The sequence below is a fragment of the Phyllobates terribilis genome, unplaced genomic scaffold (assembly GCF_046119375.1).
Source record: "Phyllobates terribilis strain yellow unplaced genomic scaffold, ASM4611937v1 Scaffold_1__5_contigs__length_1240528914, whole genome shotgun sequence".
Lineage (NCBI taxonomy): Eukaryota > Metazoa > Chordata > Amphibia > Anura > Dendrobatidae > Phyllobates > Phyllobates terribilis.
Window position 1 is genome coordinate 882,047,181 of NW_027362761.1, and position 27,684 is coordinate 882,074,864.

General features: G+C 43.1%; 1 protein-coding gene across 2 annotated transcripts in view; it reads right to left on the reverse strand.

The window, feature by feature from the left end:
- The window catches only part of SYNPO2 (synaptopodin 2), a 448,549-nt gene extending 431,242 nt beyond the window's left edge, over window positions 1–17,307 (reverse strand). For both annotated transcript variants that reach the window (XM_073639782.1, XM_073639772.1), the window contains exon 1: window positions 17,074–17,307. In XM_073639782.1, the coding sequence (XP_073495883.1) occupies window positions 17,074–17,178 (105 nt within the window). In that variant the 5' untranslated portion in view covers window positions 17,179–17,307. The remainder of the gene's footprint in view (window positions 1–17,073) is intronic.
- Between the last annotated feature and the right edge of the window lie 10,377 nt (window positions 17,308–27,684).

Below are 27,684 nucleotides of genomic sequence, written 5' to 3' on the forward strand. Positions count from 1 at the left end.
CTTTGACATTCAGGAGTATATGCAAATTGCCATTACAAAAAATGAAGCAGTAAACTTTGGAAAAATTACTATTTGTCTCATTCTCAATCCTTTTGGCCATGACTGTAGACAGACCCAACAGACCATATATGAGGCATACACAGCGGGTTTCGGATGCTACCATGTCCAACCCTACCATTCCGGCCTTGGGAGGAAGACCGGAGAGAATATACAGCAGCAACAATAAACAGCAACTACAGAACCTGTGCCAGCTTCAACGGATGGAATACAAGGCCACCGATACTCATCTGATTTAATTCAGGAACCACAGGATGCTGAGGATGGCATGTGTGGACGCAATGGACACCAGTCTGTTTTTGGCAATTACATGTGGAGTTTATTTTCAAGGAAGACGTGGAATATGCTCTCAGGAAACTGGATGATACAAAGTTTTGTTCTCATGAAGGTGAGACTTCTTACATTCGTGTCTGTGCTTAAAGACATGCTGATGGACTCTCTCCAAAAAGTGGAGGAGGACGATTGGAATCCTATCATGTCTGTCTGATTAAGATTGGGGGAAGCAATCTGACAATACAGTCTATAATCTTAATAAGCCAGACATTTAGATTTGTTAATCCAAGAGAAATACACTATTATCTTTGTGCTGACTTGTAAATGTATGTGTATTTATGTGGCTGGTCAAGAAGAACAGACCAGTATTTGTATAACCCTGATTGTTGTCTCCTCATTGATTCTGAAACAACGATGTTGATTTAAAGAGACCCTACTATACCAACTATGTAAATAGATTAGCTCAAACAATGAAAGCTGAGCCCTGTGAGTAATGCCCCCCCTAACCCCTTATCTGTCAATATGTACTTGCAAGGACAACTGTAACTATTTTAAGGGGCATGTGCTTCTGTAGCAGTCAGACTTGAAACAGAGATTGGAAAGAGACTTTACAAGGAGAATCAAAGATCAGACTCTCTTCACACCATCAGCTTGGTAGGATGGCTTTACCCAAAGAGACACAGATTTGGTTTCTACATGATTATAGTCTAAGGGTATATAGCCCTGACTGGAAAGAGACGGATCTGCTCCATTGACCATCAGAGAGACCATGGATACATTTGAGGAGACCAGGTTGGGACGATGAAGTCACATGGCCTCATGGATATGTTGTTTGGAGTTGCCAGGTGGGACCCTCCGGTCGCCTGGAACCCATGGAGACATTCGGAGAAGCCAGATTGGGACCAGCCGGTCATCTGGCCCCATGGAAACTCTCGGATATGCCAAGGTGGGACCCTCGGGTCTCCTGGCCTTGTACCTCGATGGACTGCTAGCTTCCTAAGCTTGCCACTACCTTCTCTCTGTGGGGGCCCGCCAGAAAGGGGGGCCACTGAATGAGGTAGTTGTCCCTGGAAGTCCCAAAGTCACAGCTGTTCTATCACAGGCGGGTGGAGCGGAAGGGTGAGACTGTGTAATGTTACAGTTGTGCTCAAAAGTTTACATACCCCGGCAAAATTTTTGCTTTCTTGGCCGTGTTTCAGAGAATATGAATGATAACAAAAAAACTTTTTCTCCACTCATGGCTATTGGTTGGGTGAAGCCATTTATTGTCAAACTACTGTTTTTTCTCTTTTTAAATCTTAATGACAACCAAAAACATCCAAATGACCCTGATCAAAAGTTCACATACCCTGGTGATTTTGGCCTGATAACATGCACAAAATTTGACCCAAATGGATTTGAATGGCTACTAAAGGGAACATCCTCACCTGTAACCTGTTTGCTTGTAATCAGTGTGTGTGCATAAAAGCCGAGTGAGTTTCTGGGATCCAGACAGACTCTTGCATCTTTCATCCAGCCACTGACCTTTCTGGATTATGAGTCATGGGGAAAGCAAAAGAATTGTCAACGGATCTACGGGAAAAGGTAGTTGAACTGTATAACACAGGAAAGTGATACAAAAAGATATCCGAGGAATAGTGATGAGCGAGTATGTTCTGTTAACCCTTTCGGCGAGTATGCTCGGGCCGAGCACCCAGTAGTTACAGCTGCTCAGTGTTATGTTTGAATCGCTACCGTGTGCATGATTTGAGACTGTTTGACAGCTTTAGTACATGTAAGGAATGTCTATTTCTTACACATTCCTTACATGTACTAAAGATGTCAAACAGTCGTAAATCATGCACACGGGAGTGATTCAAACATAACACCGAGCAGCTGTAACTACTCGGTGCTCGGCCCGAGCATACTCGCCGAAAGGGTTAACAGAACATACTTGCTCATCACAACCAAGAAATTGATAATGCCAGTCAGCAGCGTTCAAACTGTGATTAACAAATAGAAAATCAGGGGCTCTGTAAAAACCAAACCAAGGTCATGTAGACCAACAAAAATTTCGGCCATAACTGCCAGGAAAATAGTTTGGGATGCAAAGAAAAACCCACAAATAACATCAGCTGAAATTCAGGACTCTTTGAAAACTAGCGGTGTGGCTGTTTCAAGATGCACAATAAGGAGGCACTTGAAGAAAAATGGGCTGCATGGTCGAGTCGCCAGAAGAAAGCCATTACTGCACAAATGCCACAAAGTATCTCGCCTACAATACGCCAAACAGCACAGAGACAAGCCTCAAAACTTCTTGAACTTGGTAATTTGGAGTGATGAGACCAAAATTTTACTTTTTGGCCACAATCATAAACGTTACATTTGGAGAGAGGTCAACCATGCCTATGATGAAAGGAACACCATTCCTACTGTATCGTGCAGTGTCATGGTATTTTGATCTATTGCACACCATATTAATTGGATGTATTGTATTTATTGGATTTATTAAATCATGTATTTTAAGATTATCTAATAAAAATTGATTTTTTTATGACATGATACTCATATTTCATCCTTCTTATATCTTTTTGAGTAGGCAACTTTTGTGTGTTTGGCTTTTTGTCGTTGGTCCTTGACTGGCCTCCCGGGCTGATTATGAAATGATGTGGGCTGCTGTTTGTCTATTAATAATAAGAATTAAGGGCATATACCTGAAGGTTGAACAATTACCTTAACAAATAATACTCACGTTATATACTAAAGAACTGAAGACACAAACGTAGGAGACACCACAGATTATGGCCGGACCATGCTGCTACTAAGAGCATTATGGTTAAAATTGCTAATAAAAGGGATAATATATACTTATTACTGGTTCTTCTACTGCAGATATTTTTATGTATAACTTTTAAATGTATTTATATATATTGTCAGCCATGTACTGATGCTCAGCTATAATAACATCTGGAATTTTCAACTGCTCTCTATGAGGCACTTTGAAGTATAACTGACCTTGAACTAGGGTTCATTGTTAACTTTGACAAGATAATTGTATGCACACAAAATGCTATGGTTCACATATTAGGAAGTAGCAAACTCTTTTATCACTGTCATATTTCACATAGAGCTTCCGTAACACAAGTTTACAGACAATTACAATGATGTTCTGACCAAAGAAGTAGTTAGGCTGCATTCACACATCAGTGTGTCTTGGTATGGGCACAGGCCATGATGCACGGATTGTCCAAGGGTCTCGCAACTTGAATTTGACAGTCTCATATATGTCAATGAAATTGTTAAGTTTGAATCAGAGGACCCGCGGCTGGTCCCTGAATCATGGTCCATGCTCGGACAGTAACACACGGTTGTGTGAATGCAGCTTTATGGTTTCTTTGGAATATATAGGGGTGAATTGTCTATTATGCAGTTATTAGGTTCTGGATAAAGTTTTCCATCTAAATTTAGATACATTTAATAACACCATTGTCTGAGATGAAAAATAATTAGGCTTCACTTCCCACCTACCTGATTTTCTTCAGCATACTCCAATATTGAGCTGAGTAGCTTAGTTATGCCTGACAGTCTGGTTGCTAAGTATATGATTCCTAAGAATCATGGAATTTTCAGATGGCACAGGTTACAACACTATGGTGTCTGTTTTTTACTGCTGAGTTTAGGGATTTTTCTCTGATTAAAGTTTGTGTCAGATACATTTCTTATTTGCCTTAAAGTCTAATTGCTGGAGGTGTGACATGGTATGCCCATTCTCAAGTCTGATGGGGTTTCCATTGGGAAGATATATTCCAATTAGAATGTTCTTAAAAAAATCAAATAGCACTTATAAAACTGATATTTTTAGAAAATAAAATAAAGTCAGTATTGGGCCTTCTTCTTTTTATCATATTTTAATGACCGTGTAGAGGGCATACAGAGCAGTATTTCAATATTTGCAGATGATAATAAACTCTGCAAGGTAATCAAAACAGAGGAGGATAATTTAATATTGCAGAGGGATTTATGTAAGCTAGAGGCTTGGGATGAGCAATGGCAGTTGAAGTTTAATGTAGATAAATGTAAGGTCGTGCACTTTGACAGAAAAATAAAATGTATAATTATGTGGTAATACACTGGGTTAAACTGTTGCTGAAAACATTAGGGTGCAAGGGTGAACAACAAATACATCTTTAGTGACCAGTTACAGACAGCTGCTGCCGAGGCAAATAAAATCACGGAATGCATTTAAAGAGGAATGGATGATCATAACAAGAACATAATTTTGCCTCTATACAAGTCACTAATGCAGCCACACTTATATAGTGTACAATGTTGGGCTCCAGTGTGTAAAAAAGATATAGCTGAACTAGAGAAGGTGAAGAAAAGCGACCAAGGTTATTAAGGGAATGGATGAACTGCAATACTAAGACAGGTTATCAAAGTTGGGGTTATTCAGTTTGGAAAAAGGAATGTCTAGGGGCAATCTTCTCACAGTGTACAAATATAATAAGGGACAGTGCAGAGATCTTTTTAATGATTAGTGATGAACGCAGTGGCTCATTACTTCAGTTTGTCTAGGGTGCTCGGGTATGTACAGAGTATCGCGGGGGCTCGAGTGACATGTTCAAGTCTCCGAGGCCACATGTTTCTGGCTGTTAGACAGCCACAGAATATGCAGGATTGCCTGACAAACATGCCAATCCCCACATGCATTGTGGCTATCTAACAGCTGCGAAATATGTGGCCGCGGGGGTTCGAATATGTCACTCGAGCACCCACAATACTTGGGGCATACCCGAGCACCCTAGACAAACTCGAGAAAAGAGCACTTGTGCTCATCACTATTAATATTCCTTCCTCTGGATCAACATGTTAGGTTGTCGGTTGACCTTGATAGACTAATGTCTACCTTTAACCTTACAAACTATGAATAAAACTATGTACAACTAGACATGTTATACTGTAAGCTCTAGTTTCCTTCTGCTTGCAATATCATCCATATAAGTATACAATACATACTGAAGTCCCTTTGAGAAAAGGTGAATAGATAAAGTAGATTTCCTGTGTTTGATTTCCTTTCACAAAGAAGCTACATCTGTTATACACAAAGTCATGCCTTATGAACTACGTTTGGATTTGTATTCAAGGCTTGGCAATTCCAAACCATAAGCGATGACCATTGTATGTGTACTTCCCTTGCTCTATAAAAATGAAAAACAATCAGTCATACAGATCTCCAACAGCTTATTTCACAGAAAGAATAAGTGGGGAATGTTTTGGGAATTGAGAGCATAGTTGAAGAATGGACCTGGTATACATTAAAGTGGATTACACCCCAGCTTCCCGTGTCTGCTGCGCTATCGAACAGCTAATTTAACATGCTTCTGAACCATTATAATAAAATAATTCATTCTGACATCTGTTCCTTTCACAGGCTCCACAGCAGGTCAAAGGATATATGAAGGATTACCTCATTGCGCTTTTATTGTATCAGATACTAAACTAGATGTTTAAACCATGATCTTATGGATCTCTTTAACTAAAATATTAGAATTTTCCAAGCTGCTCCTTTTTACTATGTATGTCACACAACATTGCTGCAGCTTTACCGCTGCATCCAGCTTTTATTCATCATTATATTATAATGTTTTGATGTGCCGCCATTTTTCTTATCGCCTTGCCAGTCAAGTGGTAGCCTAGCTCTGATTTTCTAACTTTCTGTGGCATCATGTACATTCTTTGCGACCTTCTCTCCCGGCTTTGGTTGTGTACAGGACGTCATATGTGACATCATGTTCATTGAGTGGGGGAGGACGCAGCAATAGGTATTAGAGTGGCATTTGGGAAGTATTTTAAAAAGGTAGGAAACACTTTATTGGGATTCGAATTCAGTGCTGAAAAACTCTTTACAGGGGTTGTCTCAACATCATATATAGTTAAAATTGTAAAGTGTTTGTAAAAACATGCAACTTTCCAATTTTCTTGTTACTAATAATCCACTCCGTTCTCAAGAACACTGGGGATTTTTAAATATATTGTTTACTGCTCATTGCCTAGTTACCGTCCACCTCTTCAGTCTATCAGCAGGGGCCTGTCTCCTAGGCAAGGAGAACAGAACTTACAAGTTCTCTCTAGCAGTGCTGGTAAGCACTGCTCTGTATTTGGTCCTTGATCCGCGCAGCTTCCGGGTCCCTACGTTTCTGAGATGATGCAGAGGTAAAGCTGCCTCTGCTTGAAGAGCACACAGTTCGGGCCAGCAATGTGTTCATGGTCCAAACTGTCGATCAAAAAGGAGGGCACTGCCCCCACAAGCAGGAAGTAGGGAGGCGGTGGAGTGGTGCACTACTGATGATTGATAGGGAGAAAACTCCTTTACCAACATCTGAATCCTGAATCACTGGACATTTAATAATATTTTTTTTTTATATAGAGCCAACATATTCCGCAGCACTTAATTATTTAAGCGGAGACATGTACAGACAAATGCAAAACAAGGTAAGACAGTTTAAACAGTTACATTAGGAGTGAGGGCTCTGCTCGCAAGCTTACATTCTACAATGAAATGGGTGGACACAATAGGTGAAACGTGCTCGCCCTTTCAGGTCTGGCAATTATAATAAGTAGGGATTTTCAAATAAAGCTGCATGATCTGGTAATCAGCCAGTATGTTTAAGTGCAATAATCAAGTATCGAGTGCAGTTATCTTGTGCATGGAGGGTGTAGAGACAGATGAACAGTAGGGAGCAGATTCTTAATAATATTTAGGAGGGAACAGGGGAAAGTTAGTTTACTGAGTAGTTGAGGTGGTAGGCTTGTTTAAAGAGATGGGTTTTTAAAGCGTGGGTAGAGCATTCCAGAGAACTGGCGCATCACGAGAGGAGTCTTGGAGACGGAGGTGCGAGGTTCGAATTATGGAGGATGTTAGTCTTAGGTCATTTGTGGAACGGAGGGCACGTGTAGGGCGATAGACAGAGATGAGAGAGGAGATATAAGGCGGTGCAGAACTGTGAAGAGCTTTGTGGGTGAGAGCGATGAGTTTATATTGGACCCTGTAGCGAATGGGTAACCAGTGTAATGACTGGCACAAGATGGAGGCATCGTTGAAGCGGCTGGACAGAAATACGACCCTGGCTGCCGCATTCAGGATGGATTGGAGAGGAGAAAATTTGGTAAGAGGGAGACCGATTAGAAGAGAGTTGCTGTAGTCCAGACGACAGTGAATAAGAGCAACAGTAAGAGTTTTAGCAGTTTCAAAGGTGAGAAAAGGTCGGATTCTGGAGATGTTTTTAAGATGCAGGTGACAAGAGCGAGTGAGTGATCGGATATAGGGAGTAAAGGAAAGGTTAGTGTCAAATATGACCCCAAGACCCCATAACATTTAGAATTCTACTCAGTTCACCCACAAATTACACTTATACTGCAAATTTTTTATAATTTCTGTCCATTTTTAGGTCCAGTTCATTGGACAGTCCAGTGAAAATAGAACTGCTAAAAAGTATGTCAGCGCTTCTAGGAATTGTAATCTTGTGTATAAAAAGTAGAGAGGGCAGAAGGTTGAGCTGTTGTCCAGTCAGTTCCGAAAGTATCATTTCCCCAGGTTAGATAAGATGATCATTTGTCTTTGGGACCTACTCTTCTTTTAGCCAACATACATTTTTATAAATAAGGCTCATAATGTAATTACATTACACAAAGTAACATTACCTACAAGTAATCTGAGAAAATGCTACAAATAGAAATGTACAATACCACTGGCCTGTGCGCTGCTCTTCCACAGCAATCACTTGAATTCCCTAATTCCATACACAACAGAAGACACTTAGATGAGTGATTTTGTCACAATAGATTTTTATAAATGTTTTTGCATATATGCACGTTGTAGAAATATTAATTGAACATATTAATGTGTGGTGTGTGTAAATAATGCCTGTCTTATGACTAGTACATTGCTTGACAAATGCCTGCTAGTGCCTACACATCTCTTAAAATTGTTTTCCATTTTCAGCAAAGTGGATCCCACAAGCTTACAGACATGTAAAATAACAAATGTAGATGGTACATGTGCGCCAGCAAGTCACTGCTGCTATGATCTATGTATTTTGTTGCGGCTCTTATGTCTCGTCAACAGTGAGCATCCCTGGTGCAGCTAATCACTGAGCTGAGCGGCAGTTTACAATGGCAGAGCTGATAAGCTCAGTGATTGGCTTCAATGGTGATGCACACTGTCAATGTGATGTCACAGCTTCAGCCAAAACACAGAGACTGGAGCAGCGACAGAGAACCGGCGCTGGAGGGAGAGAGGGTGAGCACAATCTGACTTTGCTATTTTAAATGCCTTTAAGCACTTGAGGTCCACTTTGCTCAAAGTGGATAACTCCTATATGTCAACTTCAATAGTTGCTGCTATCCATTTGGCCTCTAAAAAAAATTTACTAAATGTATGGTAAAATACTTTGAAATGAAGTTTTATATTAGTCATTTTCTGACCTGTCATAGGTGGGAACCTCAACGACTCATTGGAATTGCATTTTCAATGAACTGTGCCATGTCTAGATGTGTCTTCAACAGAAAATATGCACAACACAATCCCATTGATTTCACCTGGGAACCCATTGGTTAAAGTACGTAACTTGTAGATATCCTCTTTCCTCCAACTTGATGGGTGCTGCTGGCTCTATTTTGGGTATCCTAACCATACTATATTGATATCAGAATCCCAAAACAGAGCCAGAAGCATCTATCAACTAAAAGGAAAAAGAATCTCTGCAAGATACTTACCTTTGTTCAACCTCCTGAGACTAGGTTCAGAGGAGCAGAGAAGTTGATTCCTAGACAATGTAGTTTGTTCATGTTGATGAGAGGGCAAGAGCCTGGAGGAGCTAGAGAGCTGTTCAGGAGATCAGGAGCAGTGTGGCACTGAGGGTGCAGAAGGCACAGGATTCATCTCCAGTGTGAATAGAACTTTGCCCCCTTCTACTTCTACACCCCATGACTCTATCTTCAGTAATCCTTATACCCAACTACGACTGGGTTCAGATCTGAGTTCTAAATTAAATTTTTTGTTCTATCAAGAACAGAAAATAGGAATTGAAGGAGAAGTCAAATGATGGAAACCAACGCCTCATGGATCCCTTTGAACTAAATTAGGGTCTGTATGGATTTTAAAATGGTGGTCATTTTACTAGAAAAATGGTAAGGCTGTGATATATGTATGGTTTAGCACCACCCAAATATTTCCCACTTTTTGCTGATTGAAAGTTGGGAGGTAGGTCATCAATATCTTCTCACCAGGCAACCGCTTTAAGGCCTCTTCAGACGTCTGTTTTTCATGTACGTGCTCTATCGGTGGTGTTCATGGACAGAACATGTGCCCATTGTAATCTAGGGGGCTATTCACATGTCCATGTTTTTTTGAGGACCATGTGTTACCAAAAAATCACAGAGACATGTCGTTTTTGATCCGCATCATGGATGAAAATTAACCATACAAGTCTAGGGATCCTAGAAAATCACTGACAGCACACGGATGCCAGTGTACAATCCGTGTGCTGCCTGTGATTAACATTGCAATATATAGGAGAAGCTTTGCAGTGTAATTACTTATGGGGCTCCCAGCTTTGGACATGTTCAATGAAATGTCAGAAATAGAATAAAAGTAAACATTTTACATTATATTCTCTACAATGTTGTGTAGTACAGAGAATATTATCTATATTTTTTACCAGCATCAACTTTCTTCCCATTAGAGGATATGGGAGATACAATATGAAAGTTCTTCATTCCAGCAAAAGGCTGAAAGCTGATTAGACAGTGCATGTGCCATAAACATCTTAGGCTCAAGAAAGAATATTCTGAATACCTGTCTTGTTAGGGATTTGATCACTGTAATGGAAACCATTTCTGTAACATAATAAATAAAAAGATAAGAAGCACTTTCACATACTTCAACAGTTTTCTCTTCAGGGGACTTTACATCAATTCAGAAGGGAGTTCCTGCTTTGTACTGATTTTTCTTGGACACATGCCTGCTTTAAATCATCATTCTTGCTGTTAGCAAAGGTCTGCTCTGAAAGAATACAGGCCTAGGCTGACGAAATTCCAAAGCTGAGCAATGGAAGCACAAAAACCTGTATGTGGACGTAGTAAAAACAGCAACTGTAACTCAGGAATAACAACAGAGCAGGCCATGGGAGGACTAAATGCACTATGCTTAGGCAGGCTCACTTAAAGGGAGTCTGTCACCCCCAAAAATCTAATTAAACCAACTACAGTCATATAGGGGACTTAGCCCCTATAAATATCATGTCTGTGTTATAAATTTTACTACTTTAGTTTTTCATTTAAAAAAATATTTTTTAGATATGCAAATGAGGGCTCCTTGGTGCAGTCCTGGCGAGGCCAAGGGCTCAGTGCACCATTCAGCCCCCTCCACACTTCTCCTTAGGCCCCCTTCACATGTCAGTATAAAAAGACGTATGCGTGGCATGTACCATTTTTGGGACCCATGTGGCTTGCTGTTGACCATCCGTATATACGTGTGTACCATCCATGTGTACGTATGTACCACCCGTGTGCCATCCCAGTGCCATCCATGTGACACATACGTGAATAATTCATTCAAGAAATGACTGATTTTTATGTGTTAAAGATGTGCAAAAATAATAGATAGATAGGTAGATAGATAGAGCAGACAGCTGTGAGCTGATATTATTAGGCTGGGAAGGTCCATGGTTATCGGGCCCTTCCCAGTCTAAAAATACGAGCCCACAGCCGCCCCAGAAGTGGAGCATCACATCAAATGGTCCAATTCTAGCGCATCTCCTTGGCTCTTCCCGATGCCCTGGTGCTTTGGCAATTGGGTAATGGTGCTTAGTGATGGAGAGGTGTCTACTAGACATCCCCATTACTAACCCAGGAAAAAAAAGAATAACACATATAAAAAAATACTTTATCGAAATAAACACTTTCCCTGGTTCACCACTTTAATAAGAAAAAAAAAAAAAATCCTACGCAGGTCTGACGTAGTCCATCGAAGCCGACGTAGTCCACAAATGGAAACCTGAAAACATTTTTCTGTGTTTATGTGTGTGTTGTTTTCAGGTTTCCATTTGTGGACTAACCAGGTTTCCAAGTGGTGAACAAGGGAAAGTATCGGTATAGTGTTTATTTCAATAAAGTATGTTTTTCTGCGTGTTAATCATTTTTTTTCTGGGTTAGTAATGGGGTGTCTGATAGACACCTCTCCAATACTAGTGTGGCACCCCAGGGGTCTGGTTTCCACAGTAACAGCAATGTTATGTCTGAGAGCAGGTGGGAGGTCTCTTGGTCAGGGATCCTGTGCATGCCACACCTCCTGCCCAGTCCTGGGAGGGGAAGAACTTCCCCTATATAAACCTAGGGCTGAGGCAGGGTTAGTGAGTAGAGAAGAAGTAGAGACAGAGAAGAGAAGCAGATCTAGGAAAAGAACATCAGGAGCTCTGTGGGAGCAGTGCTATAAGGAGTCAGGGGCTGGCAGCTGCAGAGCTCGCCCTGACTGAGAAGCTATCACCGGACCCGGAGTCCGAGGCTGTGGGGACTAATCTTTACCCAGCAGCAGAGACCGCCCGGCAGGGGATTTCAGGTCCTCTGGCCAAGAAACCCGAAGGCACGGTCACACGCGTGGGACCAGCACCGCCGTCGTGGAGCGGACGCCACTAGAAGGCCCCGAGTCACCGGCCATACGGGTGAGCACCACACGGTACACTCAGGGACGTGGGCTACTTATACCCGCCTCTAGCAAGGTAGCCAGAAGAGTACAGTCAGTTTGGGAGGCCTACAACTCCGCCTGGCCAGGGGAGATCCCATCTGCTCAAGGACTGACCAGGCCCCGATCGCTAGCCAGTACTCCGGGAGGGTCTATCTTTATCACCAGTAAAGACCCTGAATTACACCGCATCGTCTCTGAGTGATTCCTGCTACCCCCATCATCCACGTCGGCTGCCCTGAGGCCATACCCCTCCCGTTGGGGGTGATACTATCACGCTGCACAATCCTACCACCGGCCTCAGCGGTCTGCCCTGCAACGGCAGCTCCTTCGCTGCATTCAACGGGTGGCGTAGTCGTCCAACATCTACCGCTAATACATCGCCGCTCAGTTTGACTCCCTGGGCACGGACCGAGTCACCGCCACGAGACTACAACCCTCAACAGATCCGGCTCCGGGTAAGCTCCCGTGCGCGCGATGCCGCGCGACGAAGGCCCAGGGGCGCGTCACTAGCATAAAGGCTTGATGTCAGCTTTGTTTATGGACACTTCTTAGTTGACATCAACCCCAAGCACCATTGCCAAAGCACCAAGTTATCGGGAAGAGTCAAGACGAACCGCCATCTACTATCTATCTATTATCTATCTGCCTATCATCTCTCTATTTATCTATACATTTTATTCCAGTAAATGTCACCCGGATGGCACACAGATGTCATCCATGTGCTGTACGTATTTACACTGACCCATTGACTTATATTGTCCCTTGTCATCCATGTGGCCGGGAAAAACGGACATGTGAAGTTCACCATAGATTTTAATAGGTACGTGTGGATACGTGTCCTTAGTACTTGCAAAAATGGATGCCACATGTACTGGAAACATATACATGTGAAGGAGGCCTTAGCTTGATTGAAAGCGCTCGCTTTCCTAGAGCAAAATCATTACCAAATCATTCGCCATCTTATTGATCTGGTACCAGTCTTTTTTTTCTATTCCATCCAATCAGGGATTAGCAAATTATAGCGCATGAGGACCTAAGCAGATTGAACTGTACTTATGTGGAAAAAGTTCATAAAGATTCATTACCCACAGGATACCAATGACCCATATCTGCACGGGGATGACCTATACCTAGCCACAATGTACAGATGTCAACCTGGGAGAGCTTTTCGTAGAATGGCAAAACAGAACTGGCCTTTTTTGAGAGTGTATGGTATGTAAAATATACTTAATGTACCTGTACCCTCTAGATAGTTTATTATACTTCTTATAATACAATATTATTATACTACATATACCTTCATATGCCTACTATATAGGGAACTTGACAGCTTGTCCAGGTTCCTCAAACTGCCACCATGTAAATATTGCTGTGTGAAACCCCTTTCTAACAAGTTCTTTTTAATGTCTAGAGGATTGCTGCATATTGCAAAAAACTATTTTATAACTTTGATGGCGATATGCTGATTAGTGGGTGACTAGTATTGGGGGCGCTGTTTTCCCCTACAACATAGGACTCCATTTCGGCTGGCTGAGTCCTACATCATTGCTGTCTCCTGGCTATGTGCAGTGCACCGGTTAAGCCAGGTGCGTACACCCAGCTCACTGCGGACTGTCAGGGAGGCAGAGACTGGCAAAGTGGCACCGCTCCAGAAACTCCTGTTACTCACAACCACATGGGCCAGATTACATGATTAGTGGGACAATTAGTCCGGGGAAAAAAACGCCCCCACAACTCGTCACCCAGTAATTAGCATATCGCCATCAAAGTTATAAAATATTGTTTTGCAATATGCAGCAAAATGAAAAGGGCTTGTTAGGAATGGGATTCACATAGCAATATTTACATGGTGGCAGTTTGGGAGACCTGGGCAAGCTGTCAAATTCCCTTTAATCTGTATGACTGATTTAAGGGCAGATTGTAGCTTTTCTGCTGACTGAGGTGAAAATTAAATAGTGCCCCCTACCATCCAAAAAAGCATCAAGAAATTAATAAACAGCCTATACAAATATATATCAGTGGGAAGAAACCATATACTGTACATAAGTATATAGTTGCATCAATCAATGAATAAATGGTACACATAAATATGTATCAGCAGGGAAGAAACCAAATACATTTATTTATTTTACTCAGTTATATAGCGCCATCAATACCACAGCGCTTTACAGACATCATTATCTCTGTCTCCACTGGTGCTCACATTCTATATTCCCTATCTGTATGTCTTTGGAGTGTGGGAGAAAACCGGAGAACCCGGAAGAAACCCACACAAACTCGGGGAGAACATACAAACTCCTTGCACATGTTGTCCTTGGTGGGATTTGAACCCAGGACCCCTGCAATGCAAGGAGACAGTGTCTCTGAGGACAGACAGCAGCACAGCGCATTACATGTTGGGGTGGGGAGGGAGTGGGCAAGAGGTCCAGTATGCGTGATTGGTCATCCACTTACTTGTTTTCCACCTGTCTTCACCTTTCTCTGTCTCCTATAAAGTCATAGCTGATAATCAAGGAAGAAGGGGTCTAGAGGAGATATATGGAAAACAAGTAGGTGACAAGGTGCCCTGAACTGTTTGTCACCTCACCGCTCACCTCCGCTGCTCGTTGTCCCCTGTACAGTTCTCAGCGCCTCTTCTTATCGCTGTCTCACTGTCACGGGTGTGTCTGAAGTGGCAGACAGTCGCCCTGCAGTTGGTTGCAGAAGATCTCTTCGTTTGCCATTACAGACACCTTCTTAGAAGCTGTCTCTCTAGGACCCAGCGGCTACCTTCCTCTTGCTAATTAACACCCCGGCCTGGGTGTATAAATTCCTGCTGTCTGCTAGAGGGAGGTGCCGGTGATACTCACATTACCCCTTGTGAAGGCTCGGAGCAAGTGCATTACTTCTTCCTCTCTGGTGCTAAGAGGACGTGTGTTCATCTCTCTGAAGTCGACTAAAGCTAAGCTATCTTCCCTTGTTTGTTCCCCCTCGTTGTCTTTAGTTGTCAGTGGAGATCGACTAGCGCTCATTCCCTCCCTTCGCCAGCCAGGGACAAACGCCAGGGAAAGGTCTCCACTTCCCCCTTTCCCTAGAGTTTGGGCCCCCTTTTCCCCCTTCCCTTTGTGTTGCACTTAGTCTTTCCTACACCTTGCGTGACACTCACGCTGAAACTGGAAAGGGTTCTTTACAGTTATAGTAGTCAGACTGAAATGCCTCACCTCCAGAGCCGCAATCACAATTCTGCTAGCTGTTAATGGAGACATCGACAAACCTGTGGTCAGACATACACCTATGAAGCTTTCTCATTAGGTCAGTACACCCACATTTGGGCTGATACTTGCATATGTAATACAGGCACAAACATTAGCTCATATTATGCTGGTATGAAAATAATCATACTACTAACAGTTTCCTTTAGCTTATTTAATACCATAGGAAAATAAGTTAATCCATATCTGTCTCAGGGGGCTGCACAAGTTCTTCTATTTCAGAGTGCCTACTCCCCCCCCCCACATCTGGTCCCTGGAGTTTAGCATCAAAGTAATCAGGTGGACAAATCATTCATTTTACTGTCTCAAGTTACACTAAAGAGAAGTACTCGCCCTCCCTGGCACCTGCAGCATTATTAGTAACACAGACACAAAGTCCAGTTGGCTGTGCAAAGAGATGAAAAGGCATCAGCTTTTGTACTACATAAATTCTACCTCTCTCCTCATTGGTGTCATATGTGGCTGCACACTTGACCTACCCATCATATGTTTTGTTGCAAAGTTTATAATATTTCAATCCAAAAAGTTGTAGAAACTTCTACATTGAAAGATGCAGTACCGAAACATCTCACTAGGTGGCAGGACTTCACTGTGCCTATGTGTGTGTGTGTTAAGATACTGGGAAAAAATATTGAAGTAGTTTTTGTCTTCATTTTTTTTACTAGTAACTTTAGCAAATGAGATTGACTTTTGTGATTGTTTCAGATCGTCAAGTTATTTATGGATGAAAATAGTTGTCATAAAGCAAATAAGACAGATATTGTTTTAGTGTTGTGCATATCACATACAAATGTAGCAGTGCTGTATTACATTGTCTATGGCTGGTGATAATTCTGAGTTGTGATGGTAGGTTTGCCTATGCAGAACAATATATATATATATATATATATATATATATATATATATATGCGCATCTATTATATCTATATATACATTTATAGATGCATATATCTATGCATGTTTATATATATATATAAACATCATACACACATAGATATATGAATGGTAATGTATATATATATATGTGTACATGTATAAATGTATGTATATATATGTGTGTATATATATATGTATATATATATTATATATATGTCTACCGTGCCATTCAGGTAATGTTATATGCTGCTCTGCATGATAACAATTACAGGACATAATCTCCATACTTGATAAGCAGAGACATAACCCTGTGTTAGTTTGTGTATTCTTGTCCGGATGACTGTATATATCTATAACTACAGAACGGTGTGGACAGGACTTGATTGTAGTATGATGCATGACCCAATACTTGTGGTCCGCATAAAATGTGAATCTTGTTTTGAAGTCCTGTTGCACGCCATTAAAATGACATTAAGCATGTTCTCCATGTAAACATTACCACATTTGTTAGTACTTGCGATGCCCCCTGGCTGTGTACATAGCTGCGTCTTATTTAGGAGTCGTCTCTACATCCATGATTGGTGCAGAAAGTTATTACAAGTTATCTGTGCTGCATCAGTAAATATGTCCTACATGTAAGTCATCATCTTCTGAGAGTCTGACATGAAGAATTCCCAGTGATCAGTGATGATCAAAGGCTTTCTAGCAGCTGACTTAAGAATAATCTCTGTTGTAAACTTTGGAAAAATGTTTCCTTTACGAAAGAAAAATATATTTGATGAGTTTTACAAATTCAGAAACCTGTATATATTGTACCAAAGAGGCAGGAGGAAGTAAATATAAACCTACAACACTACAATACAAGCATGGTGCTGTGGGAGATGTTCTTCTTACCTTACACACATGCAGAGGCTCCTGGTACTCTTTGCCACCTTGCAGTCTGAACCCCCAAGGTGCTCCCCCGATCATTGTAACACAGATATAATCCCCAGTGCCCATCTTGACTTGTGGATAAAATTAAATTCCTTTTTGATGATGGTAAAAACTTTCTGACTTGGAGCTGAGTGGTGTGAGCAGACTAGCTGAGAATGTGCAGCACCACTCAGTGACTTATTGCGCATTGAAATGAGGTTATGGAGGAGGATGGATGCATCCAGAGAACTCCAGGGATCAGCCCACTGCACCGTCATGGGATAATGGGATATGGCCGTCCCCCAAATCCTGGGAAAGCATCAGTTCTCATTCACCATATTAGCAACTTCTTGTAAACTGCTTCAATTAGCAGAGAAAAAAAGTTATTACAGGATCAGAAACGGCAACCTAAATGTATATGTGATTTACGTGACGAGAGTAAGAGTAATATATTAACTACAAAATGAATACAATTCAGACATTAGAGACACCACTTGTGATATTATCATCACTCTGTAAGATGCTGAAAGTATGTAACACATCCTGTATCAGAGACCACAAGCCAAAATGTCAGTGACCTCACCGCATGGACAATATATAGGTGCACAGTCATACAGTGAACCTGAGGAGCCATGCACAAGTCCATGGAAGCAGTGGGAGCCGCATCGCGGGACCTGTGCATGCAGAATGAGAATGGGATGTGTACTGCAGGTTCGGCACTTTATGTTCCGCAATGAACAAACAGAATATTTGTAGTCTGGGACTCTAAGAATAGGTCATCAATATCATAAGCTTGTACAACCCCTGTTGTGTTCTCAAGTTTAGAAGTTATCATCTTTCCAGTGGTTAGGGGATAACTCCGAATGATCATACCACATCCCCTGGGGAGGAAGCAAAATAAGTATACAGACATTACATTATTGTAATTATCGCGAAGAATTCTTTGAGGTAAAACATTTTTTTTTAAAATAGGCAGTGAAATGTTTTACCTCACAAAAAGAATCAGCTGTGATCCCCTGCTGTAATGTCAGTATACTCTTCGGCTTCCACCCCTGCACAGGAGATGTGGTATGATCAGACCATGTTCTGTACAAGGCCAGACACAGCCATTACACAGTACACAGCAGGGGCACATTTATAAGATTATCTCAGCACAGGAACACTTTATTTAAGTACATCCAATTGTGGAAATTATTATTATTAATCCAAGATCTATTGATTAAAATCAACTTTAGAATTAACTTTGTTTGTGGGAATACCCCTTTAAGTCATTTGCCTACACAATATTACACGGCCTGTATACTGAGAGAGAGTGGCCAGCAAATTATTACACTGCCTGTGTGGCACCCTGCTGTGCACAGGTACCACAGAACCCAAAAGGGTGCATGGACGGACTTCTCCACAAGAGGCCCTCACTTCATACAAACACCTCCACCCTTCCACCTCATACCACAAGAGGGAGCCCGTTAGGGATATATATATATGGAGGGTGGAACCAGGCAGTTCAGTTAGTAGTCAGACTGAGAGAGAGTCAGGGCGTGCTGACGCTGAGAGCAGCAAAGACGCAGCGTGTCTGCTGCTGAGTTCTGAGGGCCCCGAGTGTGGCTGAAGGCAAGAGGAGAAAGGAGAGAGGAGTTGAGGGGGCAGAGGAGCATCATAGGCTCACCCCGATATACAAACCGGACACCGGGTCCGCGCCTACAGGGTCCCTTTATACCCAGTAGGAACCACCGGCATTCCAGGAGGACTACAAGTCCCTAGCCGACCTGAAGCTAGACCCACACAGGACCAGGAACCACGAAGGCCCCGACACCCAGGGATAGTGGTTGCCAGCAGAAGGTCCTACTACCGAGCGACAGGTGACGGAACAGCACGGCACAGAAGCTAGGCCCAGTTGCAGGCTGGCCAGGAGCATACAGAGAGGCAGACACGAACCAGGAGGCCTTATACCCGCTCACTGGGGAGAAGTCCTGAAGTGCACCCATCCTACTTAGTACCCTGGACCGTACCTGACATCCACACCAGTAAAGGTATTGAAGTGAATCCCCTGTCTCTGTCAATTATTCCTGCTGCGCCATCCCGCCTGCACTACAAGTCCCAGCATCATCACCCACCAAACTCCACACTGCCCCGGGGGCCCGCTCCACCTGTGGGGAGCAGAAACACCTCAGCTGCCGGTATGGGATGAAACTAAAGCCTTCTAAATGCCACTTGCTCAAGCAGAAGGTTCAGTACCTGGGGCACATAGTCAGCTCGGAGGGAGTAGCACCAGACCCGGAGAAGGTCACTGCCATCCAGAAGTGGCCTGAACCGAGAAGCATCAAAGAAGTACGGAAATTCCTGGGACTGGTCGGATACTACAAGAGGTTCATAAAGAACTACACCAAAAAGGTAGCACCTCTACAAGACCTCCTGGTAGGACAGTCTAAAAGAGGAAAGAGTCCCCCATTCCAGTGGGGCAAAGAACAGGCTGAATCCTTTGCAGTAATGAAGGAAATCCTGACTGGTGAAGAAATCCTGGCTTACCCTGACAACAGCCAGCCTTTCCTGCTGTACACCGACACTAGCAATGAGGGACTGGGAGCTGTGTTGTCCCAGAAGCAGAATAGAAGAGAGAAGGTAATTGTGTATGCAGCAAGAAGCTACGCCCTACCGAGAGGAACCCGGAGAACTACAGTTCCTTCAAGCTGGAGTTCCTGGCCTTGGTCTGGGCTATCACTGAAAGGTTCAAGCATTACCAAGCCTCAACTAAGTTTACAGCTTTCACTGACAACAATCCCTTGACACACCTGGAGACAGCCAGGTTGGGAGTCATGGAACAGCGTTGGGTGGCCAGACTGCCAAATTATCAGTTCACCATCAAGTACCGGCCAGGTCGCGAGAACACCAATGCTGATGACCTGTCAAGGATGCCCCACCAATCAGACACCGAGGATGAAGTGGATGATTTAGAGGAAGTTGAATTACCTGCTTTCCACTGAAGCGGAGTGGTGCATGAGCAACACGTCACCAGAAGACGTCAGGGAAGGACGCTGAATCCTCTACCCCATCACAGTTGGAAGGAGACTCAAGACAGTGACCCGGTTGTCAGCCTCATCAAAAGACTGATTACCCAGGAAGGTTCTCATCTGGAGAAGGATGCTCCTCCACAAGCAAAGCAACTGTGGAATGAGAGAAACCGGCTGTTCATCTATAGAGAGAAGCTGTGCAGAAGATACGTCAACCCCAAGACCCATGAAATGGTGTGGCAAATTGTTGTACCCAGAACGGATATCCAGATGGTGTTGGAAGCCTACCACGATCAAGCAGGTCACTTTGGCTGGAAGAAGCTGGAAACCCTGCTGAAGGACCGGTTTTATTGGGTTGGAATGCAGAGTTCCATAGAAAGGTGGTGCCGGAATTGTGGGCCCTGTAGCCTCAGAATGAAAGACTACGGCAGCCAGAAAGCACCCTTGCAGTCCATCAAAACAACCCAACCCCTGGAGATTGTCGCTCTAGATCACGTCAAACTGTTACCCAGCAGGTCAGGCTACTCCTGTGCCCTGACCATGGTGGATCACTATTCCCGGTTCCTGGTGGTAGCCCCTGTCAAGGATCTGACAGCAGAAACTGCAACAAGAACGTTCCAAGCATACTTCTGCAGGCCCCATGGATAGCTGGACAAAGTGCTGATGGATCAAGGCCCTGCCTTTGAAGCCAAGCTGTTTAAAGAATTCTGTCATCTGTATGGGTGCAAGAAGATCCGGACTACGCCGTATCACCCTCAGACCAATGGTTTGTGTGAGAAAATGAACAACATCGTCATAGACGTGCTGAAAACCTTACCCTTGGAAGAAAGGAACCAGTGGCCAGACAAACTACCTGACCTGGTAGATCTGTACAATCACATACCTGTGAGTTCTACTAATTGTACCCCAACGTACCTCATGAGAGCAAGACCTGGAAAATTGCCCATGGACCTGGAACTCGGAGTGGTAGAACCTGAAGCAGATATGTCCACTGAAGACTGGGATACAAATCAGCAAGAGCAGTACAGGAGAGTACAGGCCTGTGTCGAAGACAGTCTGAACAGAGTAAGGGAGAGGCAGGAAGAACAGTACAATAAACATACACCAGCAGAACCTTTGGCACCTGGAGAGATAGTGCTAAAGCAGAAGAGGAGAAGTCACAAGCTCGATGACCAGTGGGAAAGAGAGCCCTACACTGTGTTAAACTCCAGATTTGACAACAGTAAAACTTGCCTGATTAGCAAAGATGGAGGAAAAACAACTGCAACAGTCTCAAGAGACCATCTGAAAGTGTGCCCAGGTCTACTGAAGACAACAGAGGAAGAAGTACTTCCCATAGCATCGGAAGAACCCAAGGAAGAAGTGCTTCACACAGTTCTAGGAGATTTCCCTGCGGACGGGCCTCAACTTGATGGAGCTGTTATAATACAGGTGATACACTTCTATCAACAACCAGAAGAACCTGTAAGCGCCCTGGAAGTGCCTGCTCGGGAACAGGAAGAGTCCCCAGTAAGAGGAGGATCACCCGTTGAAGCAGAGCCTGCAGTCCCAGTGGACAGTGCACTTGCCATTCCCATAGAGAGATTAAGGCAGTTCTATAATCTACCAGCACATACACCTGCTAGATTAACAGAGAGTGCATGCACAGACACTAGAATTCTGAATACTCAGTGCGAGAGGTATATACCGTATGGGAATAAAAGGGCCAGAAATAAGAGGAAACCAATATGGTTGAATAAGAACGTAAAAGGGGCGTTAAATAGCAAAAAAGAGGCATTCAAGAGATTAAAATAGGAAAACAGTAAGGAGGCACTAATGTGTTACAAGGAAAAAACGAGAACCTGTAAAAAACAAATAAAAATAGCGAAGGAGGAAACAGAGAGACGTATTGCTAGGGAAAGTAGATCAAATCCCAAACTGTTCTTTACGTATATAAATAGTAAAAGGATTAAATCGAATAATATTGGACCGATAAAAAGTGATGAAGGCAAAATCATAGAGAAAGATGAGGATAAAGCTAATCTATTAAATAAATTTTTTTTCGTCAACTTTCACAAAGGAAAAAGAACTAACAGGCGAAATGAGAAGTGACAAGCTTAATCCTCCACTAAGTATGACAAATCTAACCCAAGCTGGGGTACAGAAACGCCTCAGTAACATTAAAATAAACAAATCACCAGGACCTGATGGCATACACCCACGGGTACTAAGGGAACTAAGTAATGTGATAGACAGACCGTTATATCTTATATTTAAGGACTCTGTTGAGACTGGGTCTGTACCACTTGATTGGCGACAGGCGAATGTAGTGCCAATATTCAAAAAGGGAGCAAAAAGTAACACCGGAAACTATCGGCCGGTGAGTCTGAAGTCCGTTGTGGGCAAAATTTTTGAAAGCTTCATTAAAGAGGCGATTACGGAGCATCTTGATGCTAATAATCTATTAACCCCGAACCAACATGGATTCATGAGGAATCGCTCCTGCCAAACAAACCTGATTGACTTCTACGAGGAGGTTAGCTCTCGAGTAGATCAGGGGGAACCAGTGGATGTCGTGTATCTCGACTTCTCAAAAGCGTTCGATAGCGTGCCACATAATAGGTTGGTATACAAAATGAGAATGATGGGGCTGGGGGAAAATGTCTGCAAGTGGGTAGCTAACTGGCTAAAGGATAGAAGGCAGAGGGTGGTTATAAATGGAATATACTCAGATTGGGTAAGCGTCACTAGTGGGGTACCACAGGGGTCTGTACTAGGCCCAATGTTATTTAATATCTTTATTAACGACATAGTCAACGGGATAAATAGTAAAATATCAATATTTGCAGATGACACAAAGTTATGTAAAACAATTAATACAAAAGAGGACAGTGCAGACCTACAGAGGGATTTGGATAAGCTGGGTAGGTGGAGCATTAAATGGCAAATGAGGTTTAACGAGGAGAAATGTAAGGTCATACATATGGGAAGGAAAAATGGAAGTCACCAGTACTCACTGAATGGGAAATCATTGGGGCATTCAGAGATGGAGAAGGACTTGGGCATCTTGATTGATAGCAAACTAAATTGGAGTGCCCAAAGTCAGGCCGCTGCTGTAAGGGCAAACAGGGTAATGGGATGTATCAGAAGAGGTATAGCTGCAAAGGATGAGAACATTGTTCTTCCACTGTACAAAGCACTGGTCAGACCACACTTGGAATACTGTGCTCAGTTATGGGCCCCAATATATAGAAAGGATATAAACGAGCTTGAAAAGGTACAAAGGAGGGCAACAAAATTAATAAGGGGAATGGAGGGACTGCAATACCCAGAGAGGTTGGCAAAACTAGGACTATTCAGCCTGGAAAAGAGAAGGTTGAGGGGGGACATAATAAATGTGTACAAATATGTGAGGGGACAGTATAGAGACCTTGCCCGGGATTTGTTCAAAAGGAGGGATATTACGGTAACAAGAGGGCACTCACTAAGACTGGAAGAGAAAAGGTTTCAGCACCAGCATAGGAAGGGGTTCTTTACGGTAAGAGCAGTGAGAATATGGAATTCACTGAGTGAGGAGACGGTAATGTCGGATTCACTACACCAGTTCAAGTGGGGACTGGATGCATTTCTAGATACCAGGCAGATTTCAGCGTATACTTAAAAATAAAATAAAATAGTAGGTTGATACAGGGATTTATTCTGACTGCTGGTTTTAGAGTCGGGAGGGAATTTTTCCTCAGGTGAAGATTGGCTAAATCATTTGGGGTTTTTGCCCTCCTCTGGATCAACTTTAGCAATTACAGAACTAACAGGTCGAACTTGATGGACGCAAGTCTTTATTCGGCTTTACTAACTATGTAACTATGTAAGTAACACCCCAGTGCTACGAAGGTCCACACGCAGCACACAAGGACAAATCCCTGCCAGGTTTAGGGAATAAGAACAAAGTGCCTAAATTGTAAATAGTTACCCAGTTGGGTATTGCCTATTTTTTATTGTATAAACTGTCAATAATATGTGTGCATTTAGTTACCCGTCAGGGTACCAAGACTTGTAGGCTGAGGACTGTGAGCAGCCAAAAACTGTCCTTGTAAATAGTTGCACTTATTAAAGTGCCCTTATTGATTGTATGCAACACATGACCACTGAACAAAAACCCGTTTGGCGTGGCCGAAGACATGGTCCAGCACCTTGATCACTTATGCCCTGTAGCCACGCCCAGGGCCTACGTTGAGGGTTTTCAGGTGGGTCCCTCATGTTCTTTCTTCGGTTAAATGGACACTTGGTTACGGGACATACTGTAACTTACAGTGGCATGTAAAAGTTTGGGCACCCCTGGTCAAAGTTAGTGTTATTGTGAACAGTTAAGCAAGTTGAAGATGAAATGATCTCTAAAAGGCCTGAAGTTAAAGATAACAGATTTCCTTTGTATTTTAGGCAAAAAATATATATTTAATCTTTTACATTTTAAAAATGACAAAAAAAGGAAAATGGACCAATGCAAAAGTTTGGGCATCCTGCATGGTTAGTACCTAGTAGCACCCCCTTTTGAAAGTATCACAGCTTGTAAAAGCTTTTTATAGGCAGCCAATAGTCTTTCAATTCTTGTTTGAGGGATTTTCATCCATTCTTCCTTGGAAAATTCTTCCAGTTCTGTGAGATTCCTGGGTCGTCTTGCATGCACTGATATTTTGAGGTCTAGCCACAGATTTTCAATGATGTTCAGAAAAGGGGACTGTGAGGGCCATTGTAAAACCTTCAGCTTGCACCTTTTGAGGTAGCCTATTGTGGATTTTGATGTTTGTTTAGGATCATTAACCATTTGTAGAAGCCATCCTCTTTTCAACTTCAGCTTTTTTACAGATGGTGTGATGTTTGCATCAAGAATTTGTTGAAATTTCATTGAATCCATTATTCCCTCTACCTGTGAAATGTCCCCTATACCATCGGCTGTAACACAACCCCAAAGCATGACTGATCCACCCCCATGCTTAATACTTGGTGAGATGTTATTTTTCTGAAATTTGGTGGCTTTTTTTCTCCACACATACCTTTGATCATTGCAGTCAAAGACTTCTATTTTAACCTTTTCGGTCGACAGAACTTGTTTCCAAAATGTATCAGGCTTGTTTAGATGTTCTTTTGCATACTTCTGATGCTGAATTTTATTGTGAGGCGGCAGGAGAGGTTTTCTTCTGATGACTCTTCCATGAAGGTCATATTTGTGCAGGTGTCTCTGAACAGTTGAACAATGAATCACAAAGCTAGAGTCTGCTAAATATTTCTGTAGGTCTTTTGAGGTCAAGCGGGGGTTCTGATTTGCCTCTCTAGCAATCGTACGAACAGCTCTCACTGAAATTTTGCTTGGACTTCCAGACCTTATCTTGACCTTCACTATTCCTGTTAACTGCCATTTCTTAATTACATTTCAAACTGAGGAAAGGGTAACTTGAAAATGCTTTGATATCTTCTTATAGCCTTCTCCTGCTTTATGGGCCTCCACCATTTTCATTTTCATAGTGCTAGGCAGCTGCTTAGAAGAACCCATGGCTGCTGTTTTTTTGGCATAAAGTTAGAGGAGGCTTGGTTTTTATAAAGCTGGGAAATTTTCATTACCTGGCATTTCCTAACGATGGTAGTGAACAAGCCATAACCCTAACAGGCTAATTAAGGTCAGAAACCTTGGTCAAAATTATCAAAGCACACATCTCCAAGGGTGCCCAAACTTTTGCATAGGCCCATTTCCCTTATTGTAATTTTTTTAAATGAAAAAAAAAGATAATATATATTTATTTGCCTAAAATACAACTGAAATATGTCATCTTTAACAATATGCCTTTTAGAAATCATTTCATCTTCAGCTTGCTTAACTGTTCACAATAACAGTGATTTTGACCAGGGGTGCCCAAACTTTTACATGCCACTGTAATTATTGTTATTATTATAATTGTTATTATTGTTGTAACCTGTTACAAAATGCTTCAGTCTAGGAGTACTGAATTGTACTAGGGGGGGAATGTGGCACCCTGCTGTGCACAGGTACCACAGAACCCAAAAGGGTGCATGGACGGACTTCTCCACAAGAGGCCCTCACTTCATACAAACACCTCCACCCTTCCACCTCATACCACCAGAGGGAGCCCGTTAGGGATATATATATGGAGGGTGGAGCCAGGCAGTTCAGTTAGTAGTCAGACAGAGAGAGTCTGAGAGCGTGCTGACGCTGAGAGCAGCGAAGACACAGCGCGTCTGCTGCTGAGTTCTGAGGGCCCCGAGTGTGGCCGAAGGCAAGAGGAGAAAGGAGAGAGGAGTTGAGGGGGCAGAGGAGCATCATAGGCTCACCCTGATATATAAACCGGACACCGGGTCCGCGCCTACAGGGTCCCTTTATACCCAGTAGGGACCACCGGCATTCCAGGAGGACTACAAGTCCCTGGCCGACCTGAAGCTAGACCCACACAGGACAAGGAACCACGAAGGCCCCGACGCCCAGGGATAGTGGTTGCCAGCAGAAGGTCCTACTACCCAGCGACAGGTGAAGGAACAGCACGACACAGAAGCTAGGCCCAGTTGCAGGCTGGCCAGGAGCATACAGAGAGGCAGACACGGACCAGGGAGCCTTATACCCGCTCACTTGGGAGAAGTCCTGAAGTGCACCCATCCTACTGAGTACCCTGGACCGTACCTGACATCCGCACCAGTAAAGGTATTGAAGCGAATCCCCTGTCTCTGTCAATTATTCCTGCTGCGCCATCCCGCCTGCACTACAAGTCCCAGCATCATCACCCACCAAACTCCATACTGCCCCGGGGGCCCGCTTCACCTGTGGGGAGCAAAAACACCTCAGCTGCCATCCCATCACCCCCCGGAGGTCTGCAGCAGCGCTGGTAAACCTTACCAGGTACCACAGGTGGAGTCACGAACTATTTACTTTATTTTTATTTTCTATCCAAGTTGCAATCCCCTTTTTGGTTGACCGCCCCGGGCCACGGACTGGGCCAGCCACTGTGACATACCCCCCCCCAGCATCCATAGGCCCGGCTGCTGAGTACCCCATTGCCCCGGGGGCGCGTCACCTGTATGCAGAGTGCCCCCACAGAGCCTGTTCTGTTTTCAGAGTACCCCCCAAAAAATAAATAAAAAGAAACAAAACAAAAAAAACAGTGTTGGCTATCTCCTCTTCCACCTACACTGCTGCGTCCACCTCCTCCTCAACCTCCTCCTCCACTTAGAACTCAGCCTCCTGGTTCAAGATTATTATTTTTTATATTTTTTTATTCTATGTTATTTTAAGTAATTTCCCTATCCACATTTGTTTGCAGGGCAATTGTCCTGCTCGTACCCCCATTTTGCTTCCTTTTACAGCCCCCAAGTCCTTACAGATCCTTATTATGACCATTTTACAGCGATTTTAAAGCACCGAAGTTCGGGCCCCAATTGACTTCTATTGGATTCTTGTTCGGGGTCAAGTCCGGATGCTGAACCGAACTTTGAACTACAGTTCGGCTGAACCCGACGCACCCAACCATGCACGGGTCCGCTCATCCCTAGTCGAAAATTGTCACATCTAAATGGGCTTTAATGGGAAGCTATAATCAGAAAATTA